General features: G+C 46.7%; 2 protein-coding genes across 21 annotated transcripts in view; both read left to right on the forward strand.

Moving 5' to 3' along the window:
* Positions 1 to 13,895, forward strand: part of LOC116235108 (collagen alpha-1(XIII) chain-like) — a 52,892-nt gene extending 38,997 nt beyond the window's left edge. The window contains exon 6 of one of the 2 annotated variants that reach the window (XM_090144919.1): positions 11,736 to 13,895. In XM_090144919.1, coding sequence (XP_090001045.1) covers positions 11,736 to 11,779 — 44 coding nt within the window. In that variant the 3' untranslated portion in view covers positions 11,780 to 13,895. Of the gene's footprint in view, positions 1 to 533; positions 590 to 11,735 lie in introns of those variants that run through there. The other variant, XM_090144920.1, reaches the window with a different exon arrangement.
* A 403-nt stretch (positions 13,896 to 14,298) lies between these two features.
* LOC116235025 (uncharacterized) overlaps positions 14,299 to 18,799 on the forward strand; it is a 50,740-nt gene continuing 46,239 nt past the window's right edge. For 18 of the 19 annotated variants that reach the window (XM_090144906.1, XM_090144915.1, XM_090144901.1 and 15 more), the window contains exons 1-3: positions 14,342 to 14,376; positions 15,965 to 16,000; positions 16,543 to 16,569. In XM_090144906.1, the coding sequence (XP_090001032.1) occupies positions 15,980 to 16,000; positions 16,543 to 16,569 (48 nt within the window). In that variant the 5' untranslated portion in view covers positions 14,342 to 14,376; positions 15,965 to 15,979. Of the gene's footprint in view, positions 14,377 to 15,964; positions 16,001 to 16,542; positions 16,570 to 18,799 lie in introns of all 19 variants that reach the window. The other variant, XM_090144902.1, reaches the window with a different exon arrangement.

Genomic DNA, 18,799 nt, shown 5'->3' on the forward strand with positions numbered 1-18,799 from the left:
CAGTGCGAGCGCTACTGGGGTGGAGGAGTTTTCCCAGGCCTGGGCTGCGTGCACATGGCCGGGCTGGTTTGCGTCAGCTACTGACGCATGTCCGGGCCCTGCGATGCGGGTCTCGTGTGTGCTGCCCATCCCAACAGCTTTGTGGTGGTGGGAGGAATGAGGGTGAGCTGCACCATCCGCCAGGCTCTATGGCAGGGCACTTGCGCAAAGCGTGGGTGTCTGCCAGCCCACGAGGAGCACTGAAAATATCCAGGATGGGCCAAAGGGGATGTTGCAGGTGCCAAGCAGCTCGCTCCAAAACTGTTTGCAAGGGGACTTTGCACTGGTGCCAGTGTTAGCTGCTGCTGCATGCTTAATGGTGATGGGGAGGTACAAAGCAGGCTGCTGCTGGTGGGGATGGCTCTGCTTGGTGTCCCCACCCGGGCAGGGAGCAGGGTTTTGCAGTGGGGACACGAGGAGCCCTGTTCTGTGAGGCGTCAGGCGATACCTGATTCCCTCTCTGCTCTTCCGGGCATCTGCTTGTGTCTTCGCAGCCGTGGGGAGAGAGCAAGGCTGATGCGCTGGTGCCCAAAAGGTGTCCCAGGGTGCAGATCAACAGGAAGAGCGGCGGGGCAGCTTTCCTCCCCCCCCAGATCAACTTTCAGCCTCTGTGCCAGGCGGTGGGGCCACAGGTACAGCTGATGGGGCTGGGGAGAAGTTTAAAAAGGAGAGGTTGCATTATGAAGGGTTAGGAGGCTTTGGGAGGCAGAGCTGGTAGAGGCAGAAACCTCATCTGTTAAACACATACCACCCGCCCCCCCACCCGGGGAACATTCAATCCTCCCTTTGATGGACGTCCAAGAAAATACTTCTTCCACATCCTAAACTTGTTAGCACCAGTTAATCATCTTAACCTTTTCCCCCTCCAAATGCACACTCCAATGAGTTTCCCATCGCTGGCAGCCATTAAAGATGCAGCAATGCTTTTTGCACAGGCAAGTGTAGGGACATTAATTATTAAACGTCCCGGTTGTCCCTCAGGTAGCAGAGCAGAAGCTCATGTGTTGTGAAGTTCTGAATCCACTTCAAAATGACTGCCCACTGTGTTGTTTTGAAGGGAGATGCTCCTGATGCAACTCCTCTTGTCCAGGAGCTGAACCAAGCTTTGCGGTTGAGCTCCTGCATTCAGCCAGGACCCCACTGGGGCTGTAAGGGAAAGCAAAGGGAGGAACTTTGGTTCCAGGGTGCAGTTCTCTCCTCTCAAGTCCTGGAAAATGACTGTAGGGTGTTGGTAGGCAGTACCAGGTGTGATGCTTGGTCCCAGCACTTTCTGCTGCAGAATGTCCCAGATTCATTGAACCCACTTGACACAGGAATGTGTCCTCTCTGCAGGGAAAGCTCAGTGGCCCTTTGCTCTCGCATTTTTCCCTGCACCAGCCCCTGTATAACCCCTAGCTCAGAGGTCTCTCTTGCTCGCATACTCGCTGATGGGCTCACCATAGCTCACACCCTGCTTTCCTGGCATGCTGCTCTGCTCTGTGCTTCTTCTTTGACGTTTGTGAGCATTGTGAAACATTAGCCCTGGAAAACATGTGTCTGCATTGGAGCAGTGCTTTGATGCATCCCATGTTTAGCGTCACAAAATGCCAACAGCATGACAATTGGAGGGCTGAAGAGATGCACTCATATGAAGGGTCTGTTCTACACGGGTGGTAGCTCCCCCATGGGAGCTGAAGGGTGGCCTGCTAACACCCAGGCTATCAGGTGCTGCTAACTGGGCCATTTCATATCATCTGGCAATTTCTCTCATTTCCCATCTGGAAACATCTTTGTTGTATGTCTTCGCTACACTTCCTCAAACCAGCTCCCTTTTCAGATATAGAACTGACCCTTCAGTGCATCCATCTCCTCTGTGATGCCTGTGGCTCTGGTGGGCTGGTGATGTGCCCTCTTCTTGTGCGTGGGCATTCAAGAGGCAGCCCCCTTGCAAAGGCTCCTTGGACTGATTTCACTCCCTGTTCCCCAAACGTGGCTGGAGGAGTTCCTGCTCTGCTCTCCCATCCTGCTCCAACTCAGCTGCTGAGGCTCGCTGTCTGCTCTTTCTTCATGCAATGTCTTGGGCGAGCAGCGTCGTGGCTGGACCATGCAGACGGGAGGTAATTAAATCAGCATATCCCCCAGGGAGGAAGCTGATTAACAGCACATTTTCCCCACGCCGGGGGGCTGAAGCACACACGAACAGTCTCAATCTATCGGTTGCTTCATTCCTCTCCCTTAGGATGTCTGCCTTTTCTTTTATTTTTTTTTTTCTTTTTCTTTTTTTCTTAATCTTTTATTTCAAAGAAAAGATGAAGATTATATCAACCAAACTGGAATTTGAACTGACAGTGCTTTGTGTGAGGGACTTGTTTATTATGATTTGGTATAGCTCCGGGCAGCACGCACGCTACGCCAGGGACCACCCAGTGATCCCATCCACATCAGCTCCCCTCACTGTGTGGATGAGCCAGCAGCAGGTAGAGGGTCTTGGGGATGTGGACTGTGCTTTACTTTGGGAAAGGGTCCTTCTGAGGGCAGACCCAGCACTAGGATGCAGCCGGATCCCTGTGGTTGTTCAGTGTTTGTCCTCCTCCATCATCAACTGCTGCTGTTCGAGAGATGTTGCTGGAGGCAGCAGCAGCTGTGGAGAGTTGTGTGTTGGTCCCTAACAGAGCTGCAGCACACAATGGGCTGGGATTATTATTTTTTTTTTTTTTGGCCTTTTTTATTTACTTTTAAAATATAGCTCCTTAGTAGAAGGATTTTGGCAGCAAAAGGGAAATAGTTTTGTCTCCCCTAAAGGTAGCCTACACATCAACTCCCCTGTCAGTGCTACTATGTGCAACATGAAAGAACGACTGAGCCCTTAAAAGTGCTCAGCGCTTATGGGTCTGTGGCACAATCTGAGGAGTTGCTGTGATGTTGTGAAGTTCTGTTTGGCATCTTGAGTGCGCTGTGATTTAACTTGTTGTTAAAAACAGAAGGAAAGGCGAAGTGGAAAGAAATGTCTTTTGGAAAGACGTTATAACTTGTTGCTCAGTTCCCTGCTGGTTTGTGTGTGTGTTGATTTTTACTTTTGCTCACAGATGACCTGTGCACTTATGGCAAATTTTATTTATTTATTTGGGTTTTTTTGTTTGTTTGTTTATTTCCCCTGGGGAAACAGTAGGGAATGGGGGCTATCGACTGGCTTGTGACTTCCTCTTTTCCTGAATTTCAAAGGCATCCCCGGATGGGTTACCATCTTTTGCCACCGCATTAACCTGACTGTTGATGGGAAGGGGTCCTGGAATTTTTGGGAAGATGTTCTCAGGTCCTTTAGGAAGGGGAAGGTGGGAAGGAGTTCTCAGGTCCTTTAGGAAGGGGAATTACAGCTGTGCAACTCTTGGATCAAGGGCTGGTGTGGAACATGTTCTGTCCTTGGACTGGTTGGTTCATTGTGCATTCAGCCTTTGTCTTCATTGGCTTTCTTCCAAGTTATTTTTCCTCTTCGCCAGGGGGAAATATCTCACTTTTCCATCTTCATTGCTTTCTTTTCTTCTTGAGATTATCAAGATACTACCTTAAAGAATAGGGACTTGTATGATGAAGAAGAAATTTTTTTGGCCTCAAGATGGAGGCCCTGACAGGTGTATGCAGCACTTGGGCAAAAAAACCTGTGTAGAGTTTAGCAAATTTATTCATTAAGTTAGATTTGCGAGAGTGAGAAGACAGAATACACATGCTTTCTCAAGTGTGGCAAGAGTGTGGCAGAGAGTTGGCTGGGGGCTGTTTTTTTGGTGTGGGTTTTTTTTTTTTTTTTTTTTTTTTTTTTTCCTTTCCAGTCCTGTAACACAAGCTGTGCAACACATCTGATTTGGGCACTGGAGGTTTCATGGAAGGGATCTGCATGTCTGTTCATTCTAGGCAGGGAAAGTCATGAATCCTTTTATTGCTGTTAGCCAGCATGGGTTGTCTCCATCTGTGTGAGCTGCCCCAGCCTGCTTCCTGCGAGGCAGAGCCCTGCAGAGGGGTAGGAGCCAAGCTAAGCAAACCTTTCAGAGTCTGAGGTGTGCTAAGAAAGTGTTAAGTAGATTTGAATGAATGAATGGGTGCCCTCCTCTTCCTGTGCAATAAAACATGCTGTGCAAACCCGCTTGGGCTCAGAAACCCTGTCACATTTTTCCTTTTGAAAGGACTAGCATCAGCCCTGCTCTCCTCCACATGGTCTGTTTGGAAACAAGGCAGCACATCAGGAAAGAGCCCGAAGGAAGAATTTATGGTGTCTTTAATTAGTCAGTTTGTTCCATCCTTGAAGAAGAGGATAACAAGCGACAGGGATGTATTGCTGGCCTCTGGAGGAAGAGCACTGTGGCTAGGCTTATGTCCAACTGCTGATAGGGTAATTAGTGGTAACTGGGAGCTATCAATCAACTTGGGTGGAAAAATGTCTCAGCTAAAGGAAAGACCCTCCCAAACATTTTTATAACTCAAAAGGGTGTGAGACAAGATCTGGAAGACGGCACTGGCAGTCCACAAGGTATTTGAGGAAGGAATCTATTATAAATAAGATAAATGGAACACAATAGTCTTTTGTTTCTTCCTGAGTAGGTGACAGAATTTGCTGTTACAAAAGTTGCAAAATATTTTGGAAGGAGGAAGGAAGAAGAGAAGAGTTAGCAGATGGAGAAGAGAGAAAAAAAACAAGAATTAAAGAAAAAATAGTAACAGTGCACTAAAATAAACTACAAATTGCAAAAATGACGTAGGAAGAAAATTAATGTATGAAATTTGACAAGTGAAATGCATCATTTGCGTTTTCAGTGTGGGATTAGAAAATGGATTTAAATAATTATTAGCTGCAGTAAGCTCCAAATTTCTGCTGTTCCCAGACAACAGCATTACGAGAGAGACTTTCAGCAGGAAGTAAAAGTGCAGTGGGTTTTGTTTTTCTCTTTACCAGCTATGATTTACTTTGTCCAGTTCTTCCTTGTGGTTCTAATTCTGCAGCTCACAGGGGAGTAGGACTTGTACAGGGACCGACCAAGCAGTGATGAAGTAGTCAGCATCTTGGTGGAGGAATTTCAGATCTTTTGAATAACCAGATGTGATTTTCAAACCAGCTTGGATCTCTAGAGCTTTCAGACACCATCTTCCATGTTTCTGGAGTGGAATAGGATGTGTTGGAGGATGTGTTAGATATAGAGTGGTGGCTGCAAAAAGACTGTCAAACATCTACTCTGCCAAGAGTAGGATTTCATCGGGCTGGTAGCTTTTTGCATTGGATATTTTCAGATTACAAGTTGTGAGGTGCCATGCAAATGTCCAGTTCTTTGAGATGGGCTTCAGAAGTGCAGAAGGAGCAAGAGAAATAGTGTAGTGGGGCCTTGGGAAGGATTTGAGAAGAGTGAATAGTCAGAGGTATGCGCTGAAACCATCCTGGTTTAAAGGATATAGGAAGGAGTCAACAAAAGAAAATCACATACTCCTCAGTGAGCTGGGATTCATGACAGAGGAAAGTGAAGCAGGAAGGATTTGAAATAAATGAGTATGCAGGAAGAAAACTTGAAAGCATAGTACACAGTAGGACTATCAAGGACACCAAGAAAACACAGAAGTTTGTGTTAAGTGAGGAGACCTTCTGCAGTGGAGCAGGGAGTGGACACTAGACACAAGGACATCAGGCAAAGGCAGTGTCAGGAAGAAACTCACTTTCCCTCTGTGACTAAGAGCTCATGGATGAGGTATGTTGACACCATGTCTTCTGCCTTTGCCAAGCCTTCTGCCATTGACTTAGGCAGCAAGCCGATGAGAATGACCGGAGGTCCAGGAAGCATGGCTGCTGCAGAGGGACTGGAAAAATTAGGTTTTGTTTAGTCTGAAGACAAGAGAAGACTAGTGGGAGCAGGAAAGCAGACTTCAAACATGTAAAAGGTGACCGCAAAGAAGAGAGAAATAAAACAAGTCTGTTCTTCAAGCCTGCTGTACATCAGAGAGATCATCGGTTGGCTTAAACAGCACTGGAAATTTTGGGTAGCTCTAAGAAAGATAATAAATAGGGCCTTATGAATCAGGGCACGAGTATTCCCTGGACTGGATCACGAGGCAAGAGTGTGGAATTTTACATCTGCAGAGGGACAGGAGCAGGTTAGAGAAATATTTGCCCAAATGGGCTAGGTAGAGACTTTTTTTCCTCTGGTTGCTTTGAAGATGTTCCCTTCTTGATTTCATGTCCCTCTCATTCCCCAGGAATCTTTTCATCTCTGTTTGGTTTGCCTGAGGGAGGCAGGAGGGGAAGAGAAATGGGACAGTTGAGAGATGTGGATTTCATCCGGCAGTTTACAGGAGCCCAAGGGCACACCAGCTCTTTGGCAAAAGGTGGTGAAGCACAGCAAGCCTGCTGCCATCCGGTTTTAATTTACCATCCAGGGGCCTGCACTGCTTCTGGAAACCCAGAGTGGGCCTCCAGATCCCAAGAGAGAAAACCCACTGACTGCGCTGACCCCAGGGGCCCTTCCCAACCCTGTTTTCTTCGCTTTCTGTGGTGCTAAGTGCTTCAGCATGGCAGCACAAACACGATTGTTTGCTGCTTGGAAAGAGCAAATTGACCCATGAATGCCTGCCCAAAGCAAGTATTGTTCTGCCCCACTCCAGCCATCCCACTGTGTCCTGTGGCAGTGCCAGTGGTGCTGTGCTAGCCTTGGGTGGAGCCATAGCACCCCGTGGGCTATCTGCTCTGGGCCCTTTCCCTTTGTTTTCACGAGGGACTCTCCCCGATGTTTTTCAGAGTATTTCTGTTCCCGATCTCTTGCCTGTGAGCATTTTACTCTGCCTAATGGGCTTGCTGTGGATGGCCCAGATTTTCCTCTTCTGGCTCAGGAGGCTCATTCGGCTCCTTTTGTGCTTTTAGGCATTTCTTAAAATATGTGGATGCTCAGAGATGCAGTTTGTTGCTTAACTTCAATATTAGACTCCCTCTACTGTTTTTGCAATTGCTGTTAAATCAACTTAAAAATTTATCCATGAGAAATTCATTAGTTATTTCTCTTCCTTGCTGCTCACTTTTGACATGGTCTTCTTTCCGGCTCTCTGTTTGATGGTTCCTCCTGGGCTGGGGCTGGTGGTGATGCACGGGGATGCTCGGAGTGCCTGAGCAGTGACTTCTATCCTCAACAGCTGCTGATATCAACTGCTGAGGCTCGGTGATGTCATGGGTTTGATTTCAGAGGCGAGCATGAGTGACTGGCATAACTTGGTGCCACAGCTTAGCGTTGGTCACATTTTTTGGCAGTGAAATCCTGCTAGCCTTTTTGCTGTCCAACATTACTGTGGTTCTTTGAAGAACCTCTTGCCTTGCTGCATGGAGCTGTTCTGGGGACAGGGCCTGGACTTTGGCAGAGGTTGGTGCTCTTTGGAGGAAGTTTTACACATAGCTGACATAACCTGAAGCAACTTTTCTGGGGGCCGTGCTTTGGGAAATCACTGCTGATAAAATGTTTTCTGTTTTGAAGCTTTCAGTTGTCTTTAACTTAGAACTAAGATTATTGAATAATGGCAAGTATTTCCATTGCTACCAGGTAGGCACGTGCTATTTTTGCCTTTTCATTTGCAGCTCTCTGAGTTAATGCTCCCTCCACCTTCTCTTGAATCATTTGCAAAATATCTCCAAAAGACTATGAGAACTTCCCCAGGCTTCAAAATTGTGTTATGGCGTTATACTTTCAAAACAGGAAAAATCTACCATCCATGCTCCACGCACCCAGCGGGGGTCTGCCTGCCCTGAAATGGGGCTGTGCTGCTAAAAGGGGCTTCTTGCCCCAAGTAGAGTTGTGCTAGGGCTGCTGACATTTCAATCAGCATTTCATAACTAATTGCCTGGCCATGACTATCTTGTTATCAATTAACAGTCCTGAATGTCAGGAAGTAACTGTATCTCTCTAACTCGCTATGGCTTCCTTCTGGCTCTGGAAATGGCTGGATTTCCTTGCGGGGATGGATTACATGTTTACATTTCCCCTCCTGCTGCTGTGTGTAGTGAGGATGATCCAAGGAAGAAATGACAACGTCTTTATGTTTTTTCCCTACCCTCCTTATATTGTTTGTACCATGGAGTATTAAGAAATTCTTCATATGTGGAGAATATTCCTCATGTTTGGAGCAAGCTGGAAGACGCCTACATTGTAGACTGACTGCAAGAAGCCAGGGGAACAAAAATTTAGCATCAGCATTTGAGAGTGTTTTAAGAATGGCCACTTTTCCAGATGTTGGGAAATGTCCTTAAATGGATGGAATAGTTTCAGTGATCCTATCAGCCTGGAGAGAACTGCTGGGAGATATCTCTGCCATCAGCAGAAAGGTCTCACACCATGCTGACCCACTCTAATGCTGTCCAGCTTTTAAGATGCAGTGTATTGGGACATGGGACTTTCCAGATTAGGATAAATATGACCCACTTACAAAACTAAGCATCCCCTATTCTGGGCCCAAAGAGGCTGCACTTTGGAGGGTGGCTTTTTATCTCTTAGTGTGGCTGAGGGAAAAGGAGTCACTGCAGTTTTGTTTTAGATAGAATCACTGAACGGGCCATGAAGAAGGACAAGAGTGGAGGGTTCTGTGGCACAGCCCTGCAGCTCACTGCAGGCATGCCTCCTCTGTATGTGCAATATGGTGGGCTGCAGACTATGGCTGCTCTTTCACCTGCTCAGCCTACAGGAAAGGCAAAATTTCTATAAGGAGAGTTTCTATTTGCCTAAAACCAGCACTGTAGAGAAGGGACGATGCAGATGTTGCTAATTTCCAGAGGCCATATGTTTGGAGGGACCCCAGGTACCCCCACAAGAACTTTTTGTTATTCAAATGTTCCTTTTCAGAGGTGCTCTGGAGGTCTCCTCTTTGCAGGAGGCTGGCTGCTTCCTCCCACTCGTCCACTCCCAACACGTTTGCTCCGTCCCATCCTTCTGTCCCCTGCTGCTCGATGAGCGCTGCAGCTGGATAAACAGTGATCACTTACAGCCCTCCCTAGCCTTTCAGCCCTCCTGTTGCGGTCTTTTGGTCATGGTGCAGCTTTTGCACCAGTACCAGGAGTGCTCTGGCCCTGATGAGGTGGGTTTCAAAATACAGTGACTCTATGGTGACTGCTGCAGTTCACCTTGCTTTTTCTGAGCACCTGTGCAGTTTGCTCACCTGTTAGAAGCAGCACAGGCAGCCTGTGGAGCTCTGCTGAGCTCTGCCCAGATGTGCAGAGGCGCTTGCTTGGTTTTGTAGCTCTGCTCACAAGGGTAGTGGGAGCAGAGGTGTGAAGGTCCCCTCCCACCTTACTCTCTTTTTTCTCTAATATGCATTAAACTAATTGTTATAGTAAAGACCGAGCCTCTTTAGAAGCTCTACTTAACCTTCTTATCAATCACTGTGACAGAACATAATAAATCTACATTGCTGAAGCATTATTTCAATTTGTAAAATCCCTGGTGCTCCATGGCAGCTCATCCAGCAGCGCCTTTTCCTTCCTCCTTCCCTGCCCTATGCAAAGTAACGATGCCTTTAGGAGTGACTGCAGAGCTTCGCTTTCTTTTGAATCACACAGCATTTGAATCCCAGTCCCTGGATGGTCTCTATGACTGAGTTACTGCAGCCAAAGCCCTGTCCCCGTAGCTCACGGATGTGTGTTTATACAAGACTGTACAGCTCCTCTTTGTGTAGCCATTAATTTTATAGAGGGCATATAACAAAGATGGGCCTCCAGTACGCCTCCAGCCTTTGATCTGCCTGGGGTGCACAGCCCGATGGACCCAGAGCTGCTGGCACTGCTGGTTTACTCTGCTCTGTGGACGCAGCTTTTAGAGCAAACACAAACTCATGTTTTCTCTCAGCAGTACTGCAGTACCATTGTCGGTTTTGCTGCTGTCCGGCTGCATTTGGTATGGAAGGGCAGGGGTAGCTCAGGGTTTGTTTGCTGATAATGTTAGCTAAGCAGTTTGGTTCATGCAACCCACGGGTGCCCCAAAGCCTTGCAGACGGGTAGGCGGATTATTAAGGGTCTATACTGTTGCTAATGGAAATAAAGTCCGTGTATTGGCAGGCTGTAAGCAGTGACCTTGTGGCACGGTGCTCACTCCGAAACAAAATATCTCCAAAACAGTTCTCTTACAGAACCTCATTGTCATCCAAGCCCAACTCAAAAAAACTTTTTTTTTTTTTTTTTTTTTCTCCCAGTCTGGCAGAAATTGGGATTCCTGGATCTGAATCTGACCTTGTCCTCCAAAATGATCTCTGGTCAGAAACTCTTTTGTTTAGACGTGGCACATGGTGTAGGACAGTGACCAGTGCCAACACTGGCAGAAGGCAATTGCTGATCAACCAAGTCTGGTGCCCACTGAGTTCCTGTCCTAAGTTTGGGTAGAGTTGTTCTCATTTTGGGTTGTTGAGACTTCTGGCTCAGCCCTAGCTCTGTTGATCCCCCGCAACATGCTTAACTCTTAAATTTATTTTATTTTAACAGAAGACTACCCTTTTTTTGATCAACCTAGATGAAAGCTGAGCACAAAGCTAAAAACGTTTGACTGTGTAATTTTAGATTACTGAAGATAGATAGCCAAACTGTTTGCTAGCATCATATTGATGAGACTTTTCCAACGCAGAAAATGTTTGTTCATCTAAAGTCTCCTATGCTTTTTGGACATTCATCCACGGGCATTTTCAGGATGACAATGTATTCTGCAGATGTTTGCCATGACATCTATGCCCTGTGCAAAGTAGGGGTTGCTGCCTGCTGCCTGTTATCTGTCAGCTTGCCTGTTATACTGCTTTACCTCTTGGCACTTGATGTGGAGACAAAAAACAAGGAAAAAAAAAAAAAAGGGAAAAAGAGTGTCTAGGAAGTATGGAAAATGTAGAAACCCCTGACAGTTGTATTGTGTGTCTCAATTCTCCCACAGAGAGGAAACCACAAAATAGTGAGTCCAGGGATTTCTTTCTGCACACAATATCTGTCAGGGTTTTGAGGAAATTTCAGGGAACTGATGAAAGAAGTGTGCTGTTTAAGCCCTTGTCTGTATGGTGCAGTGGTTCTATACGAGGGAGATGCAGTGCTCCACACTGGCAGCTTCCGCAAGACTTTCCAATCAAAAATAAACCCGCAGGTTTTGAGGGGATCTCTTTCAAGAGGGCAGATTGCCTCCTATGGGAACAGAGGCAAAAGCAAAAGAGAAAATGAGCTTGAACTATGGAGAAAAGGCACCCAGTGTGTTCAGTTGCTATAGTTTTCCTCATGAACCTTTGCGGGTTTGCTGATGGCAGATGTGTGGGCATCTTAGCAACACAGGGGATCTCACCTTCCCAGGTTTAACTTTCTTGATTCTGATGGGCAGGTGGGATGTGAGGGGGAGTTCTGTGTGTAATGAGTCCCCCATGCTTAGCAGTGTCATGCTCAAGGAGACCCCTGTGTGCCAAGGGACCAACAATGAGCATACAGCCTGACTTACAGCCTTCCCAACAAGGTGCTTTCTGGGGCTGCCCTGTACTTGTGGTGACCGGCAAGCAATGCTGCTAATTGTGTGAATACCTTAATTAAGGACCAAGGAGGTGGTTGGAAGTGCATCAGGAAATGGGAGCAACATGAGTTGCTCCCAAAAAGACAGTGACAGTGTGTTTAATTAGCCATTCTCCTTAGGATTTATTGCATTAAAAATTAATTCCTGTTTTGTTTTTGTTTTTGTTTTTTTTTTCTTTCTCTATTTCAGGTCCACCTGTAAGTACTGAGACTCTATGGTGTACGAGCTACTGACATGGTTTGTGGGGCATGAACTGGCAGTCTCCTGTCTGTGGTGTCCACCTTGGCATCTCACAAACAGCAAGTACTGTGGGTGCTCAGGACCTGTGTTGGGGTGGAGTTGTTCTTTGCTATGTCACAACTTCTGAGGGTGAGACAAAGGGATTGCAGGGCTGGGACAAAGCAAATGCGAGGGCTCTGAAATCTGTGCGTTAGCACTTGGCCCCACATACCCCAGGGGGATCAGCTGCGTGTGCTTCACATGCATTGGATGCCACACGCTGAACGAGACATGTTTGTGAAAAACGGAAAGACAGATCGCAAACACATGGTGCAAGCTGAGCTGTAGGGACTTGCTTGCTGCTATCACCCAGGCTTGCTGAACTGCTGGGCCTTCAAATGTAGCTGGGTAACTATCAATTTCAGAGGAAGAAGTGTGTTGACAGCTTCCTTTTCAAATGTTAGCTAATGCAAAACCTCAGCGCGGATGATTTAGGCTGCAGGAAAACACTAGGTTATTGCAGAAGTTTTCTTACAGCTATTAAGAGACCCACAGTGAATCAGAAGTAATGCAAGGAATGAGGCCATGTATCGACATCTCACAGGATTATAAAGAAATGTTACATTGTCTCTAGCACAGTCCTTCCAGAGGAAATGGCTTATATTCATGTACAATAGAGTAACTATACTTGGTTTGTATGAAGGAACATGAGAAGTTAAACATACGGTAGTCATCTTTTGTCTGTTCTTGCAAAAATGTCTTAAACAGTTTGCAGATGACGTTCTGAGGAGAAGTAGTTGCTGCACAACCTATTTTCCCCTTTCATCAAATCAAAAATGCTGTAGACTGGATTCCCACAGATAGATGAGCACAGTCCCTTTTAATGGCAGCAATCTTCCGAAAAGTTGCACCTTCCACACCGGAAGGTCTGAAAGGATTTTACAGCTGGAAGCCCTGATACACGCAAACCTTCGGCAGTCATTTATCCCAGGGACTTTCAGAGCTGGCCACTGAAGTGAATGTATTTCAGCATTAGATTTGGGTTACAGGGAAGAGATCACGACTCTGGAGGGAGCTGCCCCAGGCAGGCGCATACTGATGCTAAAGGGATGTGGCACTAAACTAGTAGCGATGTTGGCATTTATATTATTGCCGTTAGAAACAGGAAAGAAAGCAATAGGTCAGTGCAGACATCTCCTGGAGAGCAGTCTGTGCTTTTGCAGGGCGAGGAGGACGCACAGTCCAGGCTTTCTTTGCAGCAAAAAGGGCTAGAAATTTAATATCATAATGAAAGATTGAAGTCTGGCAGAAACGCGTGGGACCACCAGAGAAGTGCTGACAATGTATGCTACCGTATCCTGGCTTCCTGCGACCCCTGAACCTGTCTCCACATGCAGACTTCTAGGACGGGCCGTGAGGAGTGTGACAGCCAATGGAAATAACAAGAGGAAGTCAGGCAGACTGAGCATCTTTAGCCAAAGTGGAATTTGTCCTGAGCTAACAGCACCTTTGTCTCACTCAGAACCTCTGGGTTTCCAAGAGGCTGGCAAGCGAGACTGATTTCAACTGCTGTGAGCAGAAGCTCGTGGCTGAAGAGACGAGCAGAGTCCTCTATGTTACCATAGGAAATATTTGTTCCACACATATTCCTTATTATTAGAACCGGATGAAAACTCAAGCTTATGAACAACAGACAGGGGCTCCTGCCTGGGTGTCTGTCAGACATGTATATCATTCTAGATAGCGACCCCGAACCACTGATGACCTCACACCTCTCTCCCAGATTTCTTTCTCAGCTTGCAAAAGACAATGTGTGGGGTGTTAGGGCTGAGGCCCTGGTGCTGATGTTGGCTAAGCATGAGTATGGACAGAAATCCACTTTAGAAATGCACTGAGCCTGGCTTGTAGTCTTGGTCAATTAGGGGAAAAGCTGAGGAAAGGATGAACAACAGCCCCAGGAGCAAAAGGAGCCTTTACACTCTCCTCTTGCCCAACAGATCCTCCCTTTGTTGTCCTTGATGTCAGCCAAGGCTTTGGTGAAGGCAAGGGCAACCCGCAGTCATGCAAGAAATTTGGTGAGATTGGGACTGAAATGGGTGAAGGAAGGAAGGAAATGATGAAATCGTGCAATAGTACTGAGGTTCCCGGACTCTTTTGCTGTCTGGACCACATCCGAAGGAAAAGATTCTCTCATGGATGTTTTCCCTCCCATTTCTGAACATGCAACATTTCTGTGGCAACTGCAGCAATTCCATACATGAAAAATTAATATTTAACAGATGGAAACTAAGGAAGAAAGTCAGAGCCCTGTAATTAGCTTGTTCTCCATGGACTTGCAGATACCTTCAGAGCCTATGCAGGCAGCGAGCTGTGGGTAGAGCCACGCTGAAATGAGAGAACATTTTACGAACAGGTGATTAGGAAACCAAAGCAATCAGAGCTCATGGTCGACAAGCCGTGGAGAGATTTTTAACTGTTCTGTTACCTAAACCCTTACATATGATTTCTTTATATCAAGCCTTCCCATTGGATTGTCAAGCTAACTTTGATTTTTTTGTGTGTGTGTGCGTGTATTCTGTTTCAGGGTGCTACAGGAAGACCAGGACTTCCGGTAAATACTTCATTCTTTCTTTTTTTTGTTCTCTCTTTCTGTCTGGCAATACATTCATCAATAGACCTCCAAGGTTTTTTAAGCAGTGAGAAGGTAGCAATCTCACATAGATTACTAATGAGGAAAAATAGCATACTGCCAACAGGTCATGGCTCCTAACAGTATAGGAACAACAAGAGCTTTGTGGTACCAAAATAGCAATGTAGTCCTTATGAACCCTCCTACATCTGGGATACATTGCTTCTGAAGAAGCCTTTTTCACCTTGAAGTGGTGCAGTGTGCTATTTTCTCACTGATGGGGCTTGGTAATTGCAACAGGGTTTACAAGCCCTTCGTGAAATTCTGCAAATGTGAAAGTCCATGGTAACCATATCTGCACCTGGGATGGTTGTGAGTAAGGAAGGAGCACAGATTTTGGGATCACAGCAGCTTCCTTTCCTGGTGGTGGTTCTTCTATGATGCACAAAGAAACCTCTGCATATACCCAGGAAAAGAGTGAAGTGAATTTCTCTTCTAAAGATTTTAGGCTATGTTCATACACACTGGAAGTGGACAAGGCACAAAGAAGTGACAGCAGTGGGTCCAGTGTCTCCAGCTACTGAAACTAAAAATCCAGGGAAGCAGCTAGGGGAAAGAGACCACAAAGAAATCACAGACATTGCTGGAAATGGAACTGGGAGGTTATTGTTGTGTCATTTTTACAAAACAGCAAAAATTACATGCTTATTGAAGCCATAGCAGCTGATTACTGCAAGGATCCTTATGACTGTCTTTCAAATCTGCCCAGAGCTGAGTTTTGGCAACCAGGAATGCAGAAAGGGCTGATATTTACTTTTTTAAAAATGTATGAGGTAGAAATCTGCCTTATAGGTAATGGCTGAGGAAAATTGCTGTTGGTCTTATGGTATATGTGTTCATATGTTTATAAGACTCTGTTCAGTGTCATCTGACCCAAAGTCATTCCCTAAACTGCTGTAGGATTGTTCACACCCTGACAATTCACTGAGTAGTATCTCACAAAGGGATAGAGGACACTGAACACAGCCACTCATATGTCTTCTTCCAGACATACTTTTTCCTGTGTCAGCTTGTTTTCCCACATTTTTTTTCTTGCTTCTGGACAGGAGCATACTTTCAAGTCCAAGAGTGATAACTCTATAAATAAATAGCTTACACTAGAGATGACTTGAGTGAAGAAAGAGAAAAAATGTGACACTTGACTACTGCATGAAGCTGGTTCCCAGGACCTGGATTTTGTGAAGTGGAGAAAATTGGAATTAGACTTGGTTAGGTTGAAAAAATCTCTTGCCTTCCTTTTCCTGCCTAAATCATTATATGTTATTTCTGTTGTGAGATGTTCTGGCTTGCCTTACACTCAGGCAAACTGGTGACTTACACAGATTCTTAAAGACAGGTTGGGGTCCCCACAGACATACTTTCTCTATAACTTGCTCTCTTCCTCTCTCAAAATCCCTGGACACTTGCACCGCAGCACTCAGCTGCATCCGTGGCACAGCTCATTTGTGCAGTTTTATGACCTTGCTTTTGGCTGGTTTCCAATTGCCTCTGGTTTTGTCTTCATTGCCAGGGAGACAAAGGCGCAATGGGGATTCCTGGGCGGCCGGTAAGTCAAGACCTCTAGTGTTCCTTGTTCTCCCTCTCCTCTTCCAACTCTGAGATGTCAGAGTACTTCCAGGCTGACTCTGGGATGGTGTCAGCGCGAGGAGAATCACCCCCTCCAAGACCCACACCTGAGGAGGCTCTCCTGGTAGTCAGGAGAAGCTGACGGGGCAGTCAGCCCTGTAAACCACATACATGTGAAGGATGTTTCCTTCCATTCTGCTAACCACGGGCTTGCTAACATGCACCCCTGCCCACTGCCTACTGCTGCCCTTTCCAAATAACCCTGCCCCAAGCAAAGGGGCCATGCCCTGCCTGGCTGAGCACTGCATTCTAGGACTGCTCTCCACTCAGGCAACCGGGGTTAAGGGTGGGAACGAGGGCTGGGGTGGGGACTGTGGCTGCCCCTCTTGTTCTGGCCCTGCAGCCCGGGTTTTGGGGCAGGGGAGTGTGCCCTTGCCGCTGACGCCTGTGTTTGTGTCTCTTTCTCTTTCTCTCTCCCCTGCACCCTCTTGCATGTGGCTGTGATGGGTGCCACTGACCCAGGGACTAAAAGGGCAACCTGGAGAGAAGGTGAGTTGGCTCCTTGCAGCCCTTAGTATCTCTGGATGCCCTCCTGGAGGGCCAGCCCAAACACCTTAGCAGCAGGCCTGGCCACTGCAGCCAACTTTGGGTTTCCACACCCTGGGATGCCTGCTCTCCCCCAGCAGGGTAAGTTTATCTCCCAAATTCCTCCCAGGCCACTCAGCCTCCAAAAAAGCTGCGTTTCTTGTTTATGACGATTTACTAACAGTGTATGAGTTGGCAGGCACATGCAAGGCTTCCCTCAAGGCTTTCTGGGTGTTAACCACTGAGTTTCTTCTACGCTGGCAGCACTGCTTGCCCTAATCACCCTTGCAGTTCCTCTCTGCCTCTTGGGTCAGTACAATCTCTGCTGTGAGCCACAGCAAGGAAAACGGGATGGCAGGCTCCTGTTTCTGACTTGGCATCCACAAGAATAGTGATGATGTGCATTTGAGGTGTGTGAATAACTGGGAATCTGCGGCCAGAAGCAGCAAGTTATAGAAACTAGGAAAAAGATGAATATTCTCCTAGTAGGGTGAATATGGGACACCACCATACCAGAGACATTTGCTCCTTTTCATCAAAGAAAAAAATACAGCAAGGAAGAGTGAGTTAGGATGGAGAGTCTCTCTCCTTGCTTTCAGGCTTCTGCTTGTTCGTTGGAGCCTATAAATGTTATCTAATAGACCAAGGTTTCACTCTTAATTGCCCGTACTTCCCTAAAGCCCTCTGTGAGGTCCTTGGCTGTCCCAGCTTGGTTTTGCAGAAAGTTCTGTTGCTTGCAGGCTGCATGGTTTATGGGATGCTCCATCCAACGGCTGCCCTGCCCTGGGCACTTCTGGAGCCGCCTCTCAGGAATACACAGTGCTTTCTAAAGACACAATGTTTCCTGCCCATTGCACATCGTGGGTGGCTAGGACCTGGAGAGCGGCTGTTTGCTTTTCCAGCAAGGGATTTGCTGCTTTCATCCTCATCCCGTCTGAGCTGATATGCACACAAACGAGGCTCTTCCCCAGTGCTGTCAGGAAGCAGCTGACCAGCTGCCCGTGGCTCCCATTTCCCCGGAGCTCACCATATCCCTTCTTCTTTTGTTTCTGGTGCAGAATGTGTGAGAGGCTTCCTGGATATGCAGGTTATCTTGAACTGTGGGAAGGAGAGAGCTCAGCTGCTGTTCTGGCAACTGTTAATTGTTTGTCTCTTATCAGCTGCCTGTTACTGACTTAAGGACTTGTTTCCATGTCCACTTAGTGCAGTTCACGCTTTAAAAGAGAAAAAGCCTTGGGCAAATTGTGCTGCACTTTCACCAGCAGCTTTGAGATTGTCAGTCAAGCAGATAGAGCCCACAGACCTGGCTGGTCCTGGCTCTGGGTCAGCTCTCAGCGCCTGCTGCAAGAATGAAGGCAGCCTGTGCCACTACTGACCCAGCCCTTGCATTGGGGTCTACAGGGCATGTGTGGTGTGGGGGATTATTGCTGCTGGGACTTCTGCACTGAGCCCTAACTGGGCTGGAAATCAGCCCCAAATTCTCCAGCACTTCTTGTGGTGCAGCTTGGTGTAGGAGAGGCAAGATCTCAAGTATTTCTGTATTGGTTTTCAGGTACTAGAACGGTCTAGAATTGATGTTTGTCTTAGGATCTAGCCCAAACTGAATCAGTGTGATACATTGTTAATTATACTGCTTGTCTCCATGGCAGACCCAGTTTCTTCCAGAAACCACAGTTGAGCAGGCCCTTTATTTTCTGGATTCCCCCTTCTCCACTCTGAACACACACTTTATATTGTGCAGCATGTGAAGCTGCTTCAACCTGGAGTTATTTAATTTAGACCTAAACTTTTGCATTCCTGCCCGGTCATGAAGTCTCAATTGACCTATTCATAGAATAGCTAGCTTTGAAGTCAAAAAACATGGCCAGCTCATGTAATCTTAGTCTGTAAGAGAGAACATGGACTTTGGTATGGAGCTCTCCAGCCAGTGTTTCCATATTGCCTACAAAGGACGTTCTTAGAAATGATCACTGGAGAATATTCAGAATCTGTGGGATTTTCTTAGGTTATTTTTCCCCACATGTTTTTGTCTGTTTGCGGAAGACAGGTTGCTTTACAAAGAATATACAGGATGGGCAGAAAGCAGTCACTAAAATGGAGCTGTGTCTGGGGAGGAATGTGGAAAGTGCTTATGAAGTTGCAAACTGTGGGTGGGGTGGGACCAGGGACTGAGAGTGAGAATTAGCAATGGAAA

The sequence above is a fragment of the Phasianus colchicus genome, chromosome 8 (genome assembly GCF_987193195.1).
Source record: "Phasianus colchicus chromosome 8, bPhaCol1.hap1.1, whole genome shotgun sequence".
NCBI lineage: Eukaryota > Metazoa > Chordata > Aves > Galliformes > Phasianidae > Phasianus > Phasianus colchicus.